General features: G+C 58.0%; 5 protein-coding genes across 5 annotated transcripts; 3 read left to right on the forward strand and 2 right to left on the reverse strand.

The window, feature by feature from the left end:
- Positions 1 to 189: 189 nt before the first annotated feature.
- SCHCODRAFT_02641139 (WD40 repeat-like protein) lies at positions 190 to 2,872 on the forward strand. Its single transcript, XM_003027567.2, has 11 exons — positions 190 to 357; positions 415 to 429; positions 486 to 591; positions 647 to 779; positions 837 to 900; positions 952 to 1,059; positions 1,144 to 1,372; positions 1,468 to 1,640; positions 1,698 to 2,249; positions 2,300 to 2,341; positions 2,388 to 2,872. The coding sequence occupies exons 1-11, from the start codon at positions 241 to 243 to the stop codon at positions 2,646 to 2,648; spliced, it is 1,800 nt and encodes a 599-aa protein (XP_003027613.1). The 5' UTR covers positions 190 to 240; the 3' UTR covers positions 2,649 to 2,872.
- Positions 2,651 to 3,499, reverse strand: SCHCODRAFT_02092301 (uncharacterized protein). Its single transcript, XM_050341759.1, has one exon. It carries the CDS (start codon positions 3,369 to 3,371, stop codon positions 2,910 to 2,912), a length of 462 nt encoding a protein of 153 aa, XP_050198003.1. The 5' UTR covers positions 3,372 to 3,499; the 3' UTR covers positions 2,651 to 2,909.
- Positions 3,496 to 6,130, reverse strand: SCHCODRAFT_02516538 (uncharacterized protein; the record flags this gene model as incomplete). The annotated part of the gene is made up of 7 exons (XM_050343354.1): positions 3,496 to 3,652; positions 3,709 to 4,640; positions 4,696 to 5,003; positions 5,060 to 5,133; positions 5,184 to 5,395; positions 5,445 to 5,878; positions 5,935 to 6,130. The coding sequence occupies 7 exons, from the start codon at positions 6,128 to 6,130 to the stop codon at positions 3,496 to 3,498; spliced, it is 2,313 nt and encodes a 770-aa protein (XP_050198004.1).
- An 835-nt stretch (positions 6,131 to 6,965) lies between these two features.
- On the forward strand, positions 6,966 to 11,415 carry SCHCODRAFT_02641146 (uncharacterized protein). The gene is made up of 11 exons (XM_003027568.2): positions 6,966 to 7,727; positions 7,777 to 8,281; positions 8,333 to 9,480; positions 9,529 to 9,870; positions 9,924 to 10,044; positions 10,103 to 10,330; positions 10,391 to 10,494; positions 10,544 to 10,712; positions 10,763 to 10,830; positions 10,885 to 11,036; positions 11,090 to 11,415. Exons 1-11 carry the CDS (start codon positions 7,031 to 7,033, stop codon positions 11,342 to 11,344), a joined length of 3,789 nt encoding a protein of 1,262 aa, XP_003027614.1. The 5' UTR covers positions 6,966 to 7,030; the 3' UTR covers positions 11,345 to 11,415.
- A 132-nt stretch (positions 11,416 to 11,547) lies between these two features.
- On the forward strand, positions 11,548 to 12,593 carry SCHCODRAFT_02641149 (HAD-like protein). The gene is made up of 2 exons (XM_003027569.2): positions 11,548 to 11,670; positions 11,729 to 12,593. The coding sequence occupies exons 1-2, from the start codon at positions 11,662 to 11,664 to the stop codon at positions 12,455 to 12,457; spliced, it is 738 nt and encodes a 245-aa protein (XP_003027615.1). The 5' UTR covers positions 11,548 to 11,661; the 3' UTR covers positions 12,458 to 12,593.
- The last annotated feature ends 294 nt before the right edge of the window (positions 12,594 to 12,887 follow it).

A 12,887-nucleotide genomic window follows, 5' to 3' on the forward strand; every position in this document is an offset into this window, starting at 1 on the left:
CTCGCGAGAAAGGGACAAGCCCTGTGTGGGGCGAGCTTCGCGGCCTTGGATCTGCTGCATGAGAGTTCGGGAAAGAAACGATGCGATCGCGTGTTTGATATTCTCTCGACATGTGGGTCCGCGTAGGTCCACTTTGTGGCGTTGGCGAGCCGCGGCGCAGTGCGCGGGTTGTCCGCTTCCTTACTTCCTCACGTCCAGTACTGACATATCTTCTTCTCTTCTATACATATTACCGGAACTATGTCTTTTGAACCCAGCACCATCTACCCATGCAACCCCAACACTGCACGAGGCTCGTCTACGAAGCTCGACGCGACGAAGGGCAAGATCGCCTACGCGAACGGGCGCACCGTTATAGTCAGTGCAACAGCCGACGCTCTCGGCAAGCACGCACTGAGGGGAGCCATTTGATAGATACGCGATCTCAATGTACGCGGATGTGCAACAGTCAAGGACGCGAGAAAGACTGAAGGTGCTATGCGTAGGACCCCAACGCGACGATCGCATATGCCGGTCATGTACAGAACACCACTGTGGCGCGTATCTCGCCCTCGGGGTACTACTGCGCCTCTGCGGATATCACTGGGACAGGTGCTTTCTCCTTCTTGCTCCAGCGACATGCATAGCTGACCATCTCTGCGCCTAGTCCGCGTCTGGGACATCGTCGGTGAGGATCGCGCGCTTAAAGGAGAGTACAAGGTCATCGCCGGCCGCGTCAATGACCTCGAGTGGGACGGTGAAAGCAAGCGCATCATCGCAGTCGGAGACGGGAGGGACAAGTGCGTACCGCTGCTCTACTCTTCCCCAACTCTCGCTGATCATGCTGATCCTGTTAGGTTCGGGCATGCGTTCATGATGGACACGGGTACGAGCACTGGGGAGATCAGCGGGCATTCGAAGGTGAGTCTACTGGTGCGAGACCGGTAGGAAGAAGTACTGAACGACGCGTAGACGATCAATGCAGTCGCGATCCGGCATCAGCGTCCGTTCCGCGCTGCAACGGCGGCAGACGACGCGCTCATTGTCTTCCACACCGGCGCACCCTACAAATACGAGAAGGTAAGGAGATTTCCACCACATATCGGGCTTCCATATAAGCAAATTTGCCACATCACATTAAATGCCTCTAACGCGCCTCTTCAGACCATTAAGACGCACACCAAGTTCGTGCAGGACGTGCGCTACGCGCCCAGCGGCGACCTCTTCGCGAGTGTCGGCTCCGACTCCAAGATCTTCATCTACGACGGCAAGACGGGCGAGACCGTCGCCGAGATCACGGACTCGCCGCACAAGGGCAGCATCATGGCGGCAGCATGGAGTCCGGATAGCAAGTCGCTGGTGACGTCGTCGGCGGATTGCACGGTGAAGCTATGTGAGTGTCTTGTAAGATGATCTTGTTTCTGAGGGGGAATCGTTGTAGTGGGAGAGGCGTGCCCAGAAGGAAAAGTAATGCTGATGCTGGTTCAGGGGATGTCGAAGCGCGCAAGGCGACGACGACTTGGACGCTGGGAAGCGGTGTCGACCACCAGCAAGTTGGCAACGTCTGGAGCGGCGAGTCTGACATCGTGTCCCTGTCGATTTCGGGCGATCTGAACGTCTTCGACCCTCGTGTTGGCGACAAGCCCACTCGCATCTTCCAGGTATGGCATCCTTTGTAATTCTTCCTCCCGCTCGTAAGGCACTTACTCTCCTCTTAGGCGCCCCAGAAAGCCATCACCGCCGCCGCCGGGCCCATCTCCTCCGACACCTTCCTCGCCGGCACCGCCGACGGCCGCGTCTACTCCTACTCTACCTCTTCTAACACCTCCGCCTCCCTCGCCGGCAAGAACCACACCTCCCTCGTCTCCGGTCTTGCCTTCTTCGGCGATACCCTCGCCTCCGTCGGCTTCGACGACCACGTCCGCGAGATTGCGTCGAATGCGCAGGAATATGCCCCTGCCGCCACGGCGACGAAGGCGCAGCCCAAGGGCGTCGCAGTTGCTGCTGACGGGACCGTATTTGTTGCCGAGCTCGACGGGGTGGAAGCAGTGAGGGCGAATCAGAAGGTCGCGGAGGTGAAGACTAGCTATGCGCCGAGTGCGGTGGCGGCGGTGGGAAGTGTGGTCGCGGTGGGCGGGGAGGATCAGAAGGTGAGGCTGCACGAGTGGGATGGGAAGGTGTTGAAGGAGACGGCGGTGCTAGAGGGGAATAAGGGGGTTGTGTCGAGCTTGGCGTTCTCGCCGGATGGGAAGTTGTTGGCAGCTGGGGATGTGAGTGTATTTGTTTCCTTGGGGGCGAGCCGCTGCTGATCAAGTTGTAGTCCGCTGGTAGGGTTATTCTGTTCGATGCTGTCGAGAAGAAGGTAAGCGAGATCGCATCTTCAACGGGATGGCGCTCACAAAACCCAGATGATCACCGGCCGCTGGTCCTACCACTCTGCACGCGTCAACTCCATCGCCTGGACAGCCGACTCGAAGCACTGCGCTTCCGGCTCGCTCGACACGCACGTTTACGTCTGGAGCGTAGAGAAGCCGCTGAAGAACATCGCGATCAAGAACGCGGGCGCCGGAGGTGTGAACGCGGTCGTCTGGGTGGATGGAAAGAGCCGGCTGGCGAGCGCAGGCGCAGATGGGTGCGTGCATCTTTGGGAGGTGACGTTCCATGCATGAATATCGAAGGAAATATCGTGGAAAGGGATGTACGGAAGGACTAGAATTTGTACTATGCAATGTACCGGGTCTGTTACACTGCTTGCAAGGTTGGAGTAAACCTGTTTTGCCGACGACACTATGATTGTTGTAAAATAGGTACTCAAAGGCTACTAGGAGGTTCGGCAGAACCGATGGTACACTCTTGTACTTGAACGGCAAGCAAACATCGGCGACGTCGTCAGTGTTGGTGTTACTGCAGACTTCAAGTTGGCAAACAACTCAGAAGCGGCCCGCCATTCGTTTCAACTCCGGGCGACGGCAGCTCCCCTTCTCTTCGCAGGCAGACCGGTCATTCTCCAAGAACCGTCGTAAGTCAATCATAATATTCGTCATAGAAGCAGTAAAGTCGGAAAAGTAGATACGTACGTAAGTAGCGGAAAGACAGGCAGGGCAATGCAAATCGGGAGCATTATCGATGTAGATAGACACAGCGCGAAGGGGGAATTGGAGAAGGGAAAACGGGAACAGTGCTAGAGCTATAGTCAATGTACGTTGGAAGGAGCCATGAACGATGAACGTGTAGGAAGCCTGAAGGTGTAAGGTGCCATGAATCATGATGGATGGAAAAAGGTAATGGACCATGAAGGGCAATGCAATGAGATCCCCCCGTATCATAACATGAATGGAGCAGAACAAAAGGGAGACATGCCAACCTAAGCCTAACCTGGGCCGGAAAGACATGAGGGCACTACTGTAGTGATGCGGAGTAGGATATGGGAGCAGGCACCTGTATTAACCTGATTTTCGACAAGCAGGCGCATGTCATGGAATGCATGGACGCGTATAGGATTGGATGCATGAGCGCTCACACCATCCTGGCGGATGCCAGCGTAGCCTTCTCCTTGAAGATCTCGGGGTAGTGGCGCATGAGCAGCACCAGCGACCGCAGGTCGTCTTCGCCGTCCACCATAACCATAGCCACCTTCGTCGGCTTCTTCAAGTACGGCTTCGCGATCTTCGTGCTGTGGCAGATTTGTCAGTCACTCGCCATAGCCGAGGTTCAAGCCCCGATACGCACATCTCGCTGCCGACCCTCTGCTTCCTGTTCGCCAGCGGCAGGTCCATCATCGAGTCCACGTACGCGTTCGTGTCGTGCACGGCCGCCAGGTCCGGCTTCGGGTACGGGAAATCCGGCGTCGTGTTTGCGATCTTGATGATGTCCTGCGCGAGCATGCGCGCCAGCTTCGCCGAGCTGAACTCGCCGGAGACGGTTGTGTGGGCGCTTGGGGTGGCGGGCGCCGGCGAGGATGTGGCCGACGGTCCCCTCGAGGAGAGCTCCGGCGTTTGTGGTGAGGCGCTCGCGAGCTGCGCCTTGCGCTTGGGCTGTGGCGTGACAGGAACCGTGGGCGCAGGGGGCTCGTCGTCGTCGCTGGCCTCCAGCACGGCCTTCGCGTCGACGAGCTTGGCGCGCAAGGTCTCCGCGTTGAAGAGGAGAAGCGCCCGCTCGCGCTTGGGCAAGCTCATGAGCAGATCCGTCAGCGCCTCCTGGTTCGTCGACTCCAGCCTGCATACGGCCGCGAAGACACGTTCCCGCTCGGTCTGATGAGGGGCGCTACCTGACGGTGATGACGTCCGGGGCGGGGTCGAGAGCGACGCGTTTGCAGATATAGGTGTTGAGGGATGCTCCGGAGCGCTGGCGGTGGCATTCAAAGTCTGCGCATCGAGCAGGCGAGAATCTTGCGAAGCCGAAGGTGAAGGTGATTTGGAGGGGCGCATGCTCATCACGGTCTGCGACAGCTTGCCGGGGTCGTCCAACAGCTTGACAACCTCATCGAGCTTGAGGTTGACAATACCCTCCACGATACGCTCAACGTCATCAAGGGGAACGACATCCATGGTCTTCACCCGGCGGCTCAGCTCGCCCGTAAGGACCTCATAGCGCACCACGGGGGAGAGATTCGAAAGCTCCTCATATTTCATCGGCAGGTTGAGCTGACCGGAAAGCGCCGCCTTTACCATCTTCGTAAGCCTCGTCAGCTGGACAAAAAGCCCAAATGGTACTCACATTATAGTAACTGCCCGATCCTCTTCTCCCTCGGTCAGTTTTGTCGCCAAAGCCGGCCACACTTGGCGTCGGATGTGGCGAACCTCCGAGCGGCGACGTCGCAGTCGGTGGGCTACTCCAGCCGACGTAGCTGCCGCCCTCACTGGGTGTCGGACTCGTCGCGCCGCTAACGCTCCGCGGGTGCCCGTTGTGGCCACCGAACCGCGCTGCAAGCTTCTCCTGGCGCAGCTGCTTGGGCTCGTGCAGGCGCACGACAATTGCCTTGGACCCGATCTGTCTGCCGTTCATAGCATGCATCGCAGCAGCGGCTAGCACACCACATCTCAGCGGACTGGGAAAGGGTACAACGCAGTGGAGTAGCTACCTTGATCGGGGGTCTGGAAGGAGACGAAGCCGAAGCCGCGGCTCTCTCCGTTTTCGTTGCGCATGACACGCGCGCTAAGATGCGTCAGCTACTCATACACGACGCTGTTTAGCCGGCAGCATACCTGACGATTGACCCATACGCCCGGAAGTGGGAGAAGAGACTGTTGGAGTCAATCTCGGGGTCCAGGTTCTTGCAGAACAAGTTGCAGGGGTCAATAAGGCCGCTGTGGCTATTTGAGCCTGGCCCGGTCACAGGTGCGACTTGCACTTGCTGTCCAGGACCGTGAATAAACGGCGAAGGCGGCGTACGCCTGAAAGCTTGACGAGGGGGAGACTGCACGATGTTAGCCGCCTGCCACATTACGTCTCGCACGTTTTCGCACCTGAGGCGTTTGGTACCCGAAGCCACTCCCCGCGGGCACGAACGACGGCGCGTTGGCAAACTCGGCCATACCACCGCTCGCGCGACGCGGCTGGTACATAACAACGGCGATGCTTTGGCCCTCTACTTCCTCGCAGTGGAGCGACTCTTCCGCCGTCCTGCCATCGTCCTCGTTCCAGAACTCGACCATGCCCGTGTCCGCGCCAAAGTGGGTCTGAGCACGCGCGGAGGCGAGGGCACCGAACGGACGGCAGAGCTCGTACAGCTGCTGGTCCGTGTAGCCGGGCGGGAGGTGCTTGATGAGGCGCGGGTGCGCGGACGGCGGGGGCACAGGCGTCGGCGGGTCCGTGGGCGGGTACGGGGAGAGCACGAGAGGCACGGGCGGAGCGGTGAGGGGGATGTATCGGCCCTGGAGCGTCGCGAGCGCGCACTCAGCTGGAATACGGCGCGTTAATCCTTGTTCGCCGTTCGTGACGCGGTTCGCCACACACCTTTCTCGAGATACTTGAACTCGATCGTGCCGGAGAGCATGGGCGCATCGGTATCGCGATTGATCCTGGGCCGGAAGGGCGCGCAGGAGACGAAGGCGGTGGCGAGAACGTCGTCGGTGACGGACTTTGGGATGTTTGTGATGTAGAGGAGCGGGTCGTGGAGGTATGGATGCGGGTGACCCTCCGGCTTTGCCATGTTGGATGCGTGAATTATCGGTGGATATACTGATGATGAGCGTAGGATCCAAGGAGCGGGAGCAGAGTCGAAAGCGGAAGGAGGCAACGCGGAAGCAGAGTGCCGTCGAGCCCGCCAGCTGCAGTTCGCTCACGTCCTCGCACGAGCCGCAAGTGTACAAAACACGACGTGCACGAACGCCTGTCCGAAAGATTTCCTTGATTGATGAGTTACGTAACAACAGGCCCCCACGCCTCGCGGGCGAAGCCGAGGAATGGACCCACAACACCGAGAGGAGTGACCTTGAACTCGCTGGGCGTCTGCGTCTCTACATCGATTCGTTGTAGCCGCAACTTTGCGGCTGCCGGGCCAACCACACCATCATCACAAATGATAGAATGCACGTCGTTATCGCGCTGATAGACACAGTAGTAACACGCTTGATACATTGTCAATGTACGTAGGTACAGGACCTCTTACACACATTGCACAAACTCAGATGTATGCCCCCGAGCTCGCACTTGCACTTGGATAGCGATTCATGCAGTCTATTCCGTGGTAATCGTCCTGAATCGACAGGCAAACTCTAAAACGATCGGAAGCTGGAATTCCGCGGTTTTACACGAAACTCCAGCGATTTGGGGTCCGCAGAGTTCCGTAGCAATCCTGCCATTATCCTGGGCATTCCCGTCCACTCAACTCATGCGATTTATCTTCATGCAATATAGAGGAACCTGACTCTCCAGCTGATCGAAGCAGGGCAGTGCAGCGTGTCCTGGGGATGTGACGCTTGCCAGCCGCGAGTGTGACTTGAACTGACTTCCGCGCACGTGTCTTCATTTAGTTGGTTGTTTCCCCCGCGCGTGCCCCTTCGTCTTGCACACGCCGGCTGACGCTTGTACTGCTGACTGGACCTTCACAATGAAGGTCAAGGACGACTCGGCGGTTTTACCGCTAATCCACAGCGCGAACCCTCCGCAGTGCTCGACAACCGCGCTTCCGCGTGCCTACAAAGCCGTAGCGCTACTTTCGGTTGCTACTGCAGCTTCCCTGGTCTACAATTATCTATACGTGCGACCGTGGACCTCAAGGACGCCACTTCAGGCTACCTCGGAATGGGAAGACAACGTCTGGCCCATCAGGGAGCAGACGCCGTGGGACATCTCAACCGACTTTCCTTACCCTCGCAAGCTGGAATACGACGTACAGGAAGGCACATGGCTACGTCTCGACGTTCATCCTACCTCTGGTGACATTGTCTTTGACATGATTGGCGACTTGTACTGCATCTCTGCGGCGGACGCGCTCAGCGCAAATGCGGATGCCCGGGCAAAGGCTCGGCCTGTACTTCTCGGCGTACCCCATGACTCGGACCCTCACTTCTCACCGGGTGGGAAGTCACTTGTCTTTCGTAGCGATGCTGGCCTTGGTGTAGAGAATATCTGGGTCAAGCCATGGGACGGCTGCGAGGCTGCAGACTTGCGTCCAGCCGTACCTCATGGTGCACTCGCTCAGGCACTTGACGCTCAAGACAAGGAAGACAGCCTCTTGGTCAAGGGCTTTGCGGAAACCTCAGAACGAATGGCGAACCGTTTGCTGCGCGAAGGCAGGCCTGAAGGTGAACTCGCTCGACTGTAAGGGGAGGAAGACGTACTGATTCCCCCAAGCCCAGCGTGTAACTAACGAAACATTCCGCTGGGTCTCCGATGCCCGCTTTCACCCATCCGGCAAGAAAGTCATCGCGACCAAGTGGTTCACCAGCAGCCGGTCCATACCTGCGGGTGAAGGCTGGGAGTTCGACGTCCCCGGACTCGGTAGTCAACCCTCCATCCCAGCCAAGAGCGGGACGAAGCTCGTCGGTCATGATTTGCCAGCTGGATGGTCTAATGAGGACTACGGCGAGCAACAAGTTGGACCCGAGCAATTCATCTGGCGCGGCAACGACACCTTGATCTACTCAAAGAATGTTGTCAACACTGGGGGCACTTTCAGCTATTCGAACGATGTCTTCAAGGGTGTATACTCCATCTTCGCACGTAACTTGACGTCCAGCAAGACGGAGACGCTCGTTGATGCCGCGCCTGGTGGTGCGAGCCGACCTGAGCTCTCAAGGGATCAGCGCACTCTGGCCTTCGTCCGCAGGGTTCGCGACAAGCAGGCCCTCGTCCTCAAGTGAGAAAGCTGAGCTATGACCGTCTGTTATGCGTTGACAATATGCGTCAGGGATCTTGAGACCGGCAGCATTCACAACATCTGGTACGGCCTATCCTACGACGATACACGGGTCTCCGCACCCATGGGGACTTACCCATCTTTCGCCTTTACCCCAACCGACGACGCCATCATCATCTGGGCTGCGGGTCACATCTGGCGCGTCCCCCTTGCTCTCAACGTATTCGGCGAAAAGGTCTCCGGCGGCGAGCCCACCATCGTCCACTTCACCGCGCACGTCGAGAAGCGCATTGCAGAGACGCTGAAGACGACCGTGGACCTTGCGGGTTTGGAGTCAGCGGACGAGACTCAGGTGCACGCGTTCAAGGAGCTCAATGTCGATGAGACGGGTAGTCGCGCGCTCTTCCAGGGCGGTGGGGCGACCTACGTGCATGAGATCGGTACTTCGAAGACCAGTGCGATACCAGCGCTGTACCCCGGACAGCCGTACTACTCGCCTTCGTGGGTACCGAATACGCCGGATCTGGTCATTCATGCACGATGGTCTAACACGAACTTCACGTCCTTCGAGATCGCCAATCTCACCTCCGGGATTGCGTACGAGGTCAACGGCCTCCCCCTCGGTCGCTACTTCTCGTCCGTCCTCTGCGAGTGCACCGGAAGCCGGCGCAAAATTGCGTTCCTCAAATCTGCTGGTACGTGGCTCACTGGCGATATTATCGCAACCGCTGGACCAGGGCTATATGTCGGCGAGCTCACCCTTCCATCTGGCTCTGAGGATAGTATCATCCTTGAGAACCTCCAATTCATTCCCTCCGAGATCGACGTCGACGGCCACGTCACCTTGCGCTTCTTCCAGGGCGCCTCCAAGCTCCTCGTAGAGCAGGACCGCCGCTCCTTCACCATCGACCTCGGCGCAGGCCCGGACGAGAACGGCGCGTCCAAACACACCACCCTTGCGACGGGGAGGATGTCGACCGAAGTGGCGGTCTCTCTGGATCGAGCTTCGCAGCCGCAAAGTGCAGCGTTCGTTGATTTCTATCACGTTTATGTTGCGCCGAAGGAGTCACTTGCTGATGGAGAGGAGGCTCTTTGGTCGAAGCCGGCGAATGCGACGAAGGGTATCGCAAGGCTAAGTCTGGATGGCGGGCATGATCTGGCTTGGAGCCGTGACGGCAAGAAGTTGTTCTGGTTCCTTGGTATGACAGGGCGTATCGAAGAGGGAATCGGATATTGACATTGAATAGGGCCCTACCTACACTCCCTCGAAGTATCCAAGCTCGACGAATGCAAGTCCGCTATCGAGGAGGACAAAGTGACCTTCGGCATTGCCTGCGTCAACAAGCTCGTCCAATGGGAACAGGTCGTCGTCAAGCACTCCACCGATGTCAGTCGCCTCGGGAAGGAGAGCCAAAACGCGTCTCTCGCCATCGTCAACGCCACCATCCTTCACATGGATTCCGATAACCGATACGGCGACGTTATCGAGGGCGGGACTTTGGTTACGAAGGGCGGTTTAATTTCTGCTGTTGGGCCCGCCGCATCGGTCGAGGTTCCCTCGGATGCTGTTGTCATCAATGCCAACCAAGGTATTTGGGCGATACTCTACTACGTCGAGAGGATACTGAGCTGCTCGTACCAGGCTACGTCCTACCCGGCTTCATCGACATGCACGCCCACTGGAACGGGTTCAGCGACCGCTTCCCAGCTAGCTCCTGGGAGCTCGAGACCTTCCTTGCGTACGGCGTCACTACGATGCACAAGTCCGTCCCTTTCCTCTGTCAGTCCAAACTTCCCCTAACTCTCTCGACCTACCTATAGCCCAAGCACCGACACCGTCGACGCCTTCGCCGAGCGCACGCGCGTCGAACGCGGCCAGCTCGTCGGCCCGCGCATCTTCCACACCGGGACTGTCATCTATGGTGGTGCGGAAGCTGGGCTCCATCAGGATATTGCGGATACGCTAGAGGCGCATTCGGCGCTTGTGAGGATCAAGGCAGAGGGCGGGCCGTTCTCGCACTCGTACAAGAACTATCAGTTGCCTTCGAGGTGCGGATCGGTTCTCTTGGACTTGGACTTGTTGCTGATGATGAATCTCCTGCCGTGCAGAGCCTCACGCCAACGCCTCTTGCTCGCTGCTCGCAACGTGTCGATGCTCTGCTTCCCTGAAGGTGGCATGAACTACGACTGGGACCTGACGTACATCGTGGACGGTAAGCCTACTTCTGACGGACGCATACGCATGCTCACAGCGATCACCAGGCATGACCACGGTCGAGCATTCACTCCCTGTGGCCGTCATCTACGACGACGTGCGCAAGCTGTTTGAAGCGAGCGGTACAGCGTACACACCGACGCACATTGTTAGCTATGGCGGCGTCATGGGAGAACAGCAAATCTGGGCGGAGGAAGATATACCGAACGATCCCAAGTGCGTGCTGCTTACGCAAAACTCAGCATCATGCTGACTCTATCTGAAAGGTTGCGCGAGCTCACTCGACATGATGTCCTCGAGCAGTTGACCGAGTCTACTGCGCGACCGAAGCATGGTGCCTTTTCCGTTCTTTATGCGCCTATAGCCATGCTGACTGCGTCGTCTTCAGCGTACGGCCTATACAACATCTCCGAGATATCTGCAGAGATGTCTCGCAATGGCGTACCCGTCTTGATTGGCGCTCACGGCGAGCCGCCCCTCGGGCTGAACTATCACTCCGAGCTGTGGTTCGCGCAGCAAGGCGGATTGTCCAACTACGAGGTATATTTTGTACTTTTCTACACCCATCTAACTCGCTTACGACGCCCTCGCAGGTCTTCAAAGCTGCCACAATCACCTCCGCTCACGTCCTCGGGATGGAGAAGTCTATTGGTTCCCTCGAAGTGGGAAAGCTGGCAGACTTCGTCGTATATCCCCCGGACGTCGATATTCTGGATGGAGATATGAGGGTATCTCGCGAGCTGGCTTATGTCGCGAGGGGTGGACGCCTTTGGGATGCATCGACGATGGAGGAAGTGTGGCCGGTGAAGGGACGTAGACGGCCTATTCCGCCAATCAATGCTGACTGAGGTGCATTCTCTTCTATACTACATCTCCTCAGCTCTGAATATCCAGTACTGAACCGTTTCTTACCTTCAAATCTGCATGAGCGAGAAGAGTGAGAGAAAACGTCGGTCGGAAGTCCAGAAACGGAACAAGGCCATATGGTCCACGTGGTTGCTCCCATCAGTGACGCCATGGGTCGGGGACCGCCCCGACCGCGGCAGTCACTTGAGATCGCTGCAGGATCAGTACACCCATCTACCCAGTTGCTGCCACCCACGTACCTGGCACTCAGTACACAACAAACCTATCTATCACCCCTGTTGAAGTACCGGATATCACAATGCCTGCTGTGAGTTTGATCTCCATCTTCCACAGAGCGAACGGAAATAATGACAAGCTCTCTGAAGGTCAAGTGCTTGCTTTTCGACTGCGACAACACTCTTGTCCTTTCGGAGCCTCTCGCCTTTGCATCATGCGCTGACCTGCTGAACGAAATCCTTGAGAACCACGGTCGCTCCGAGCGCTTCACGGGTCCAGAACTTATGAGCACCTTCGTCGGCCAAAATTTCCGCGGCATGATGGGTTCCCTGCAAGAGAAATACGGCTTCACCATGACGGACGCCGAGCTCGACTCCTACGTCGCCCGCGAGCTCGAACACACCGTCGAGAAGCTCGAGGCCGCCGCGGAGCCCTGCGCCGGCGCGATCGAGGCGCTCGAGCGGCTGCAGGCATCGGGCAAGTACCAGCTCGCGGTCGTCTCGTCCTCCGCGCTCTCGCGCGTGAAGGCGTCGCTGAAGAAGGTCGACATGGAGCGCTTCTTCGCGCCGGAGCACGTGTACTCGGCCGCGACGAGTCTGCCCGTCCCAACGAGCAAGCCGAACCCGGCGATCTACCTGCACGCGTGCAAGGAGCTGGGCTACAAGCCCGAGGAGTGCGTCGCGATTGAGGACAGCAAATCTGGCGCGACGGCGGCGAAGAACGCGAAGATTCCGCTTGTGGGGTATGTTGGGCCGTATGAGGACGAGGAGGAGAGGGTCAAGATGCGGAAGGTGCTGTCGGAGGACTGCGGGGCCGTGGCAATACTAGAGCACTGGAAGGACTTTGAGGAGGTGCTGAAGAAGATTGAGAGCGCGTAGATGAGGAGCAGGTCGTATCATCGGCCTCCATAGAGAGAAGGACGACGCGACCAGTAGGATATCGATCGCCATCGTCCCAATGAACAACGATGATGTACATGATGGCAGGAAGAAAGGAGCGATACCATGCCCTCTCCAATTAGCAGTTGACACGCCTCGATTTGGCATCTTCGTCGACGCAAGTACGAGGTCATAGCGCGTCCACAAGCGCCTACTGCGCCACCTTTGCCACGCGGACCCACGCGACCGGGATCAAACCACAAAAAGCTTCCGCGCGACCAAACTCTCTTCTTCTTCCCAACCACCAGCAGCAGACCCAAGGCCGCGATGCTCGCCCCGTACTGGGCCTTGTGCTCTCACTTGCGAGCGGGCTAAGGTCTGAGTGATGCATCTTCGATGGTCCCAACGGGACCCAGCTGTAATCAGCTGC

This window comes from Schizophyllum commune (assembly GCF_000143185.2).
Source record: "Schizophyllum commune H4-8 unplaced genomic scaffold SCHCOscaffold_12, whole genome shotgun sequence".
NCBI lineage: Eukaryota > Fungi > Basidiomycota > Agaricomycetes > Agaricales > Schizophyllaceae > Schizophyllum > Schizophyllum commune.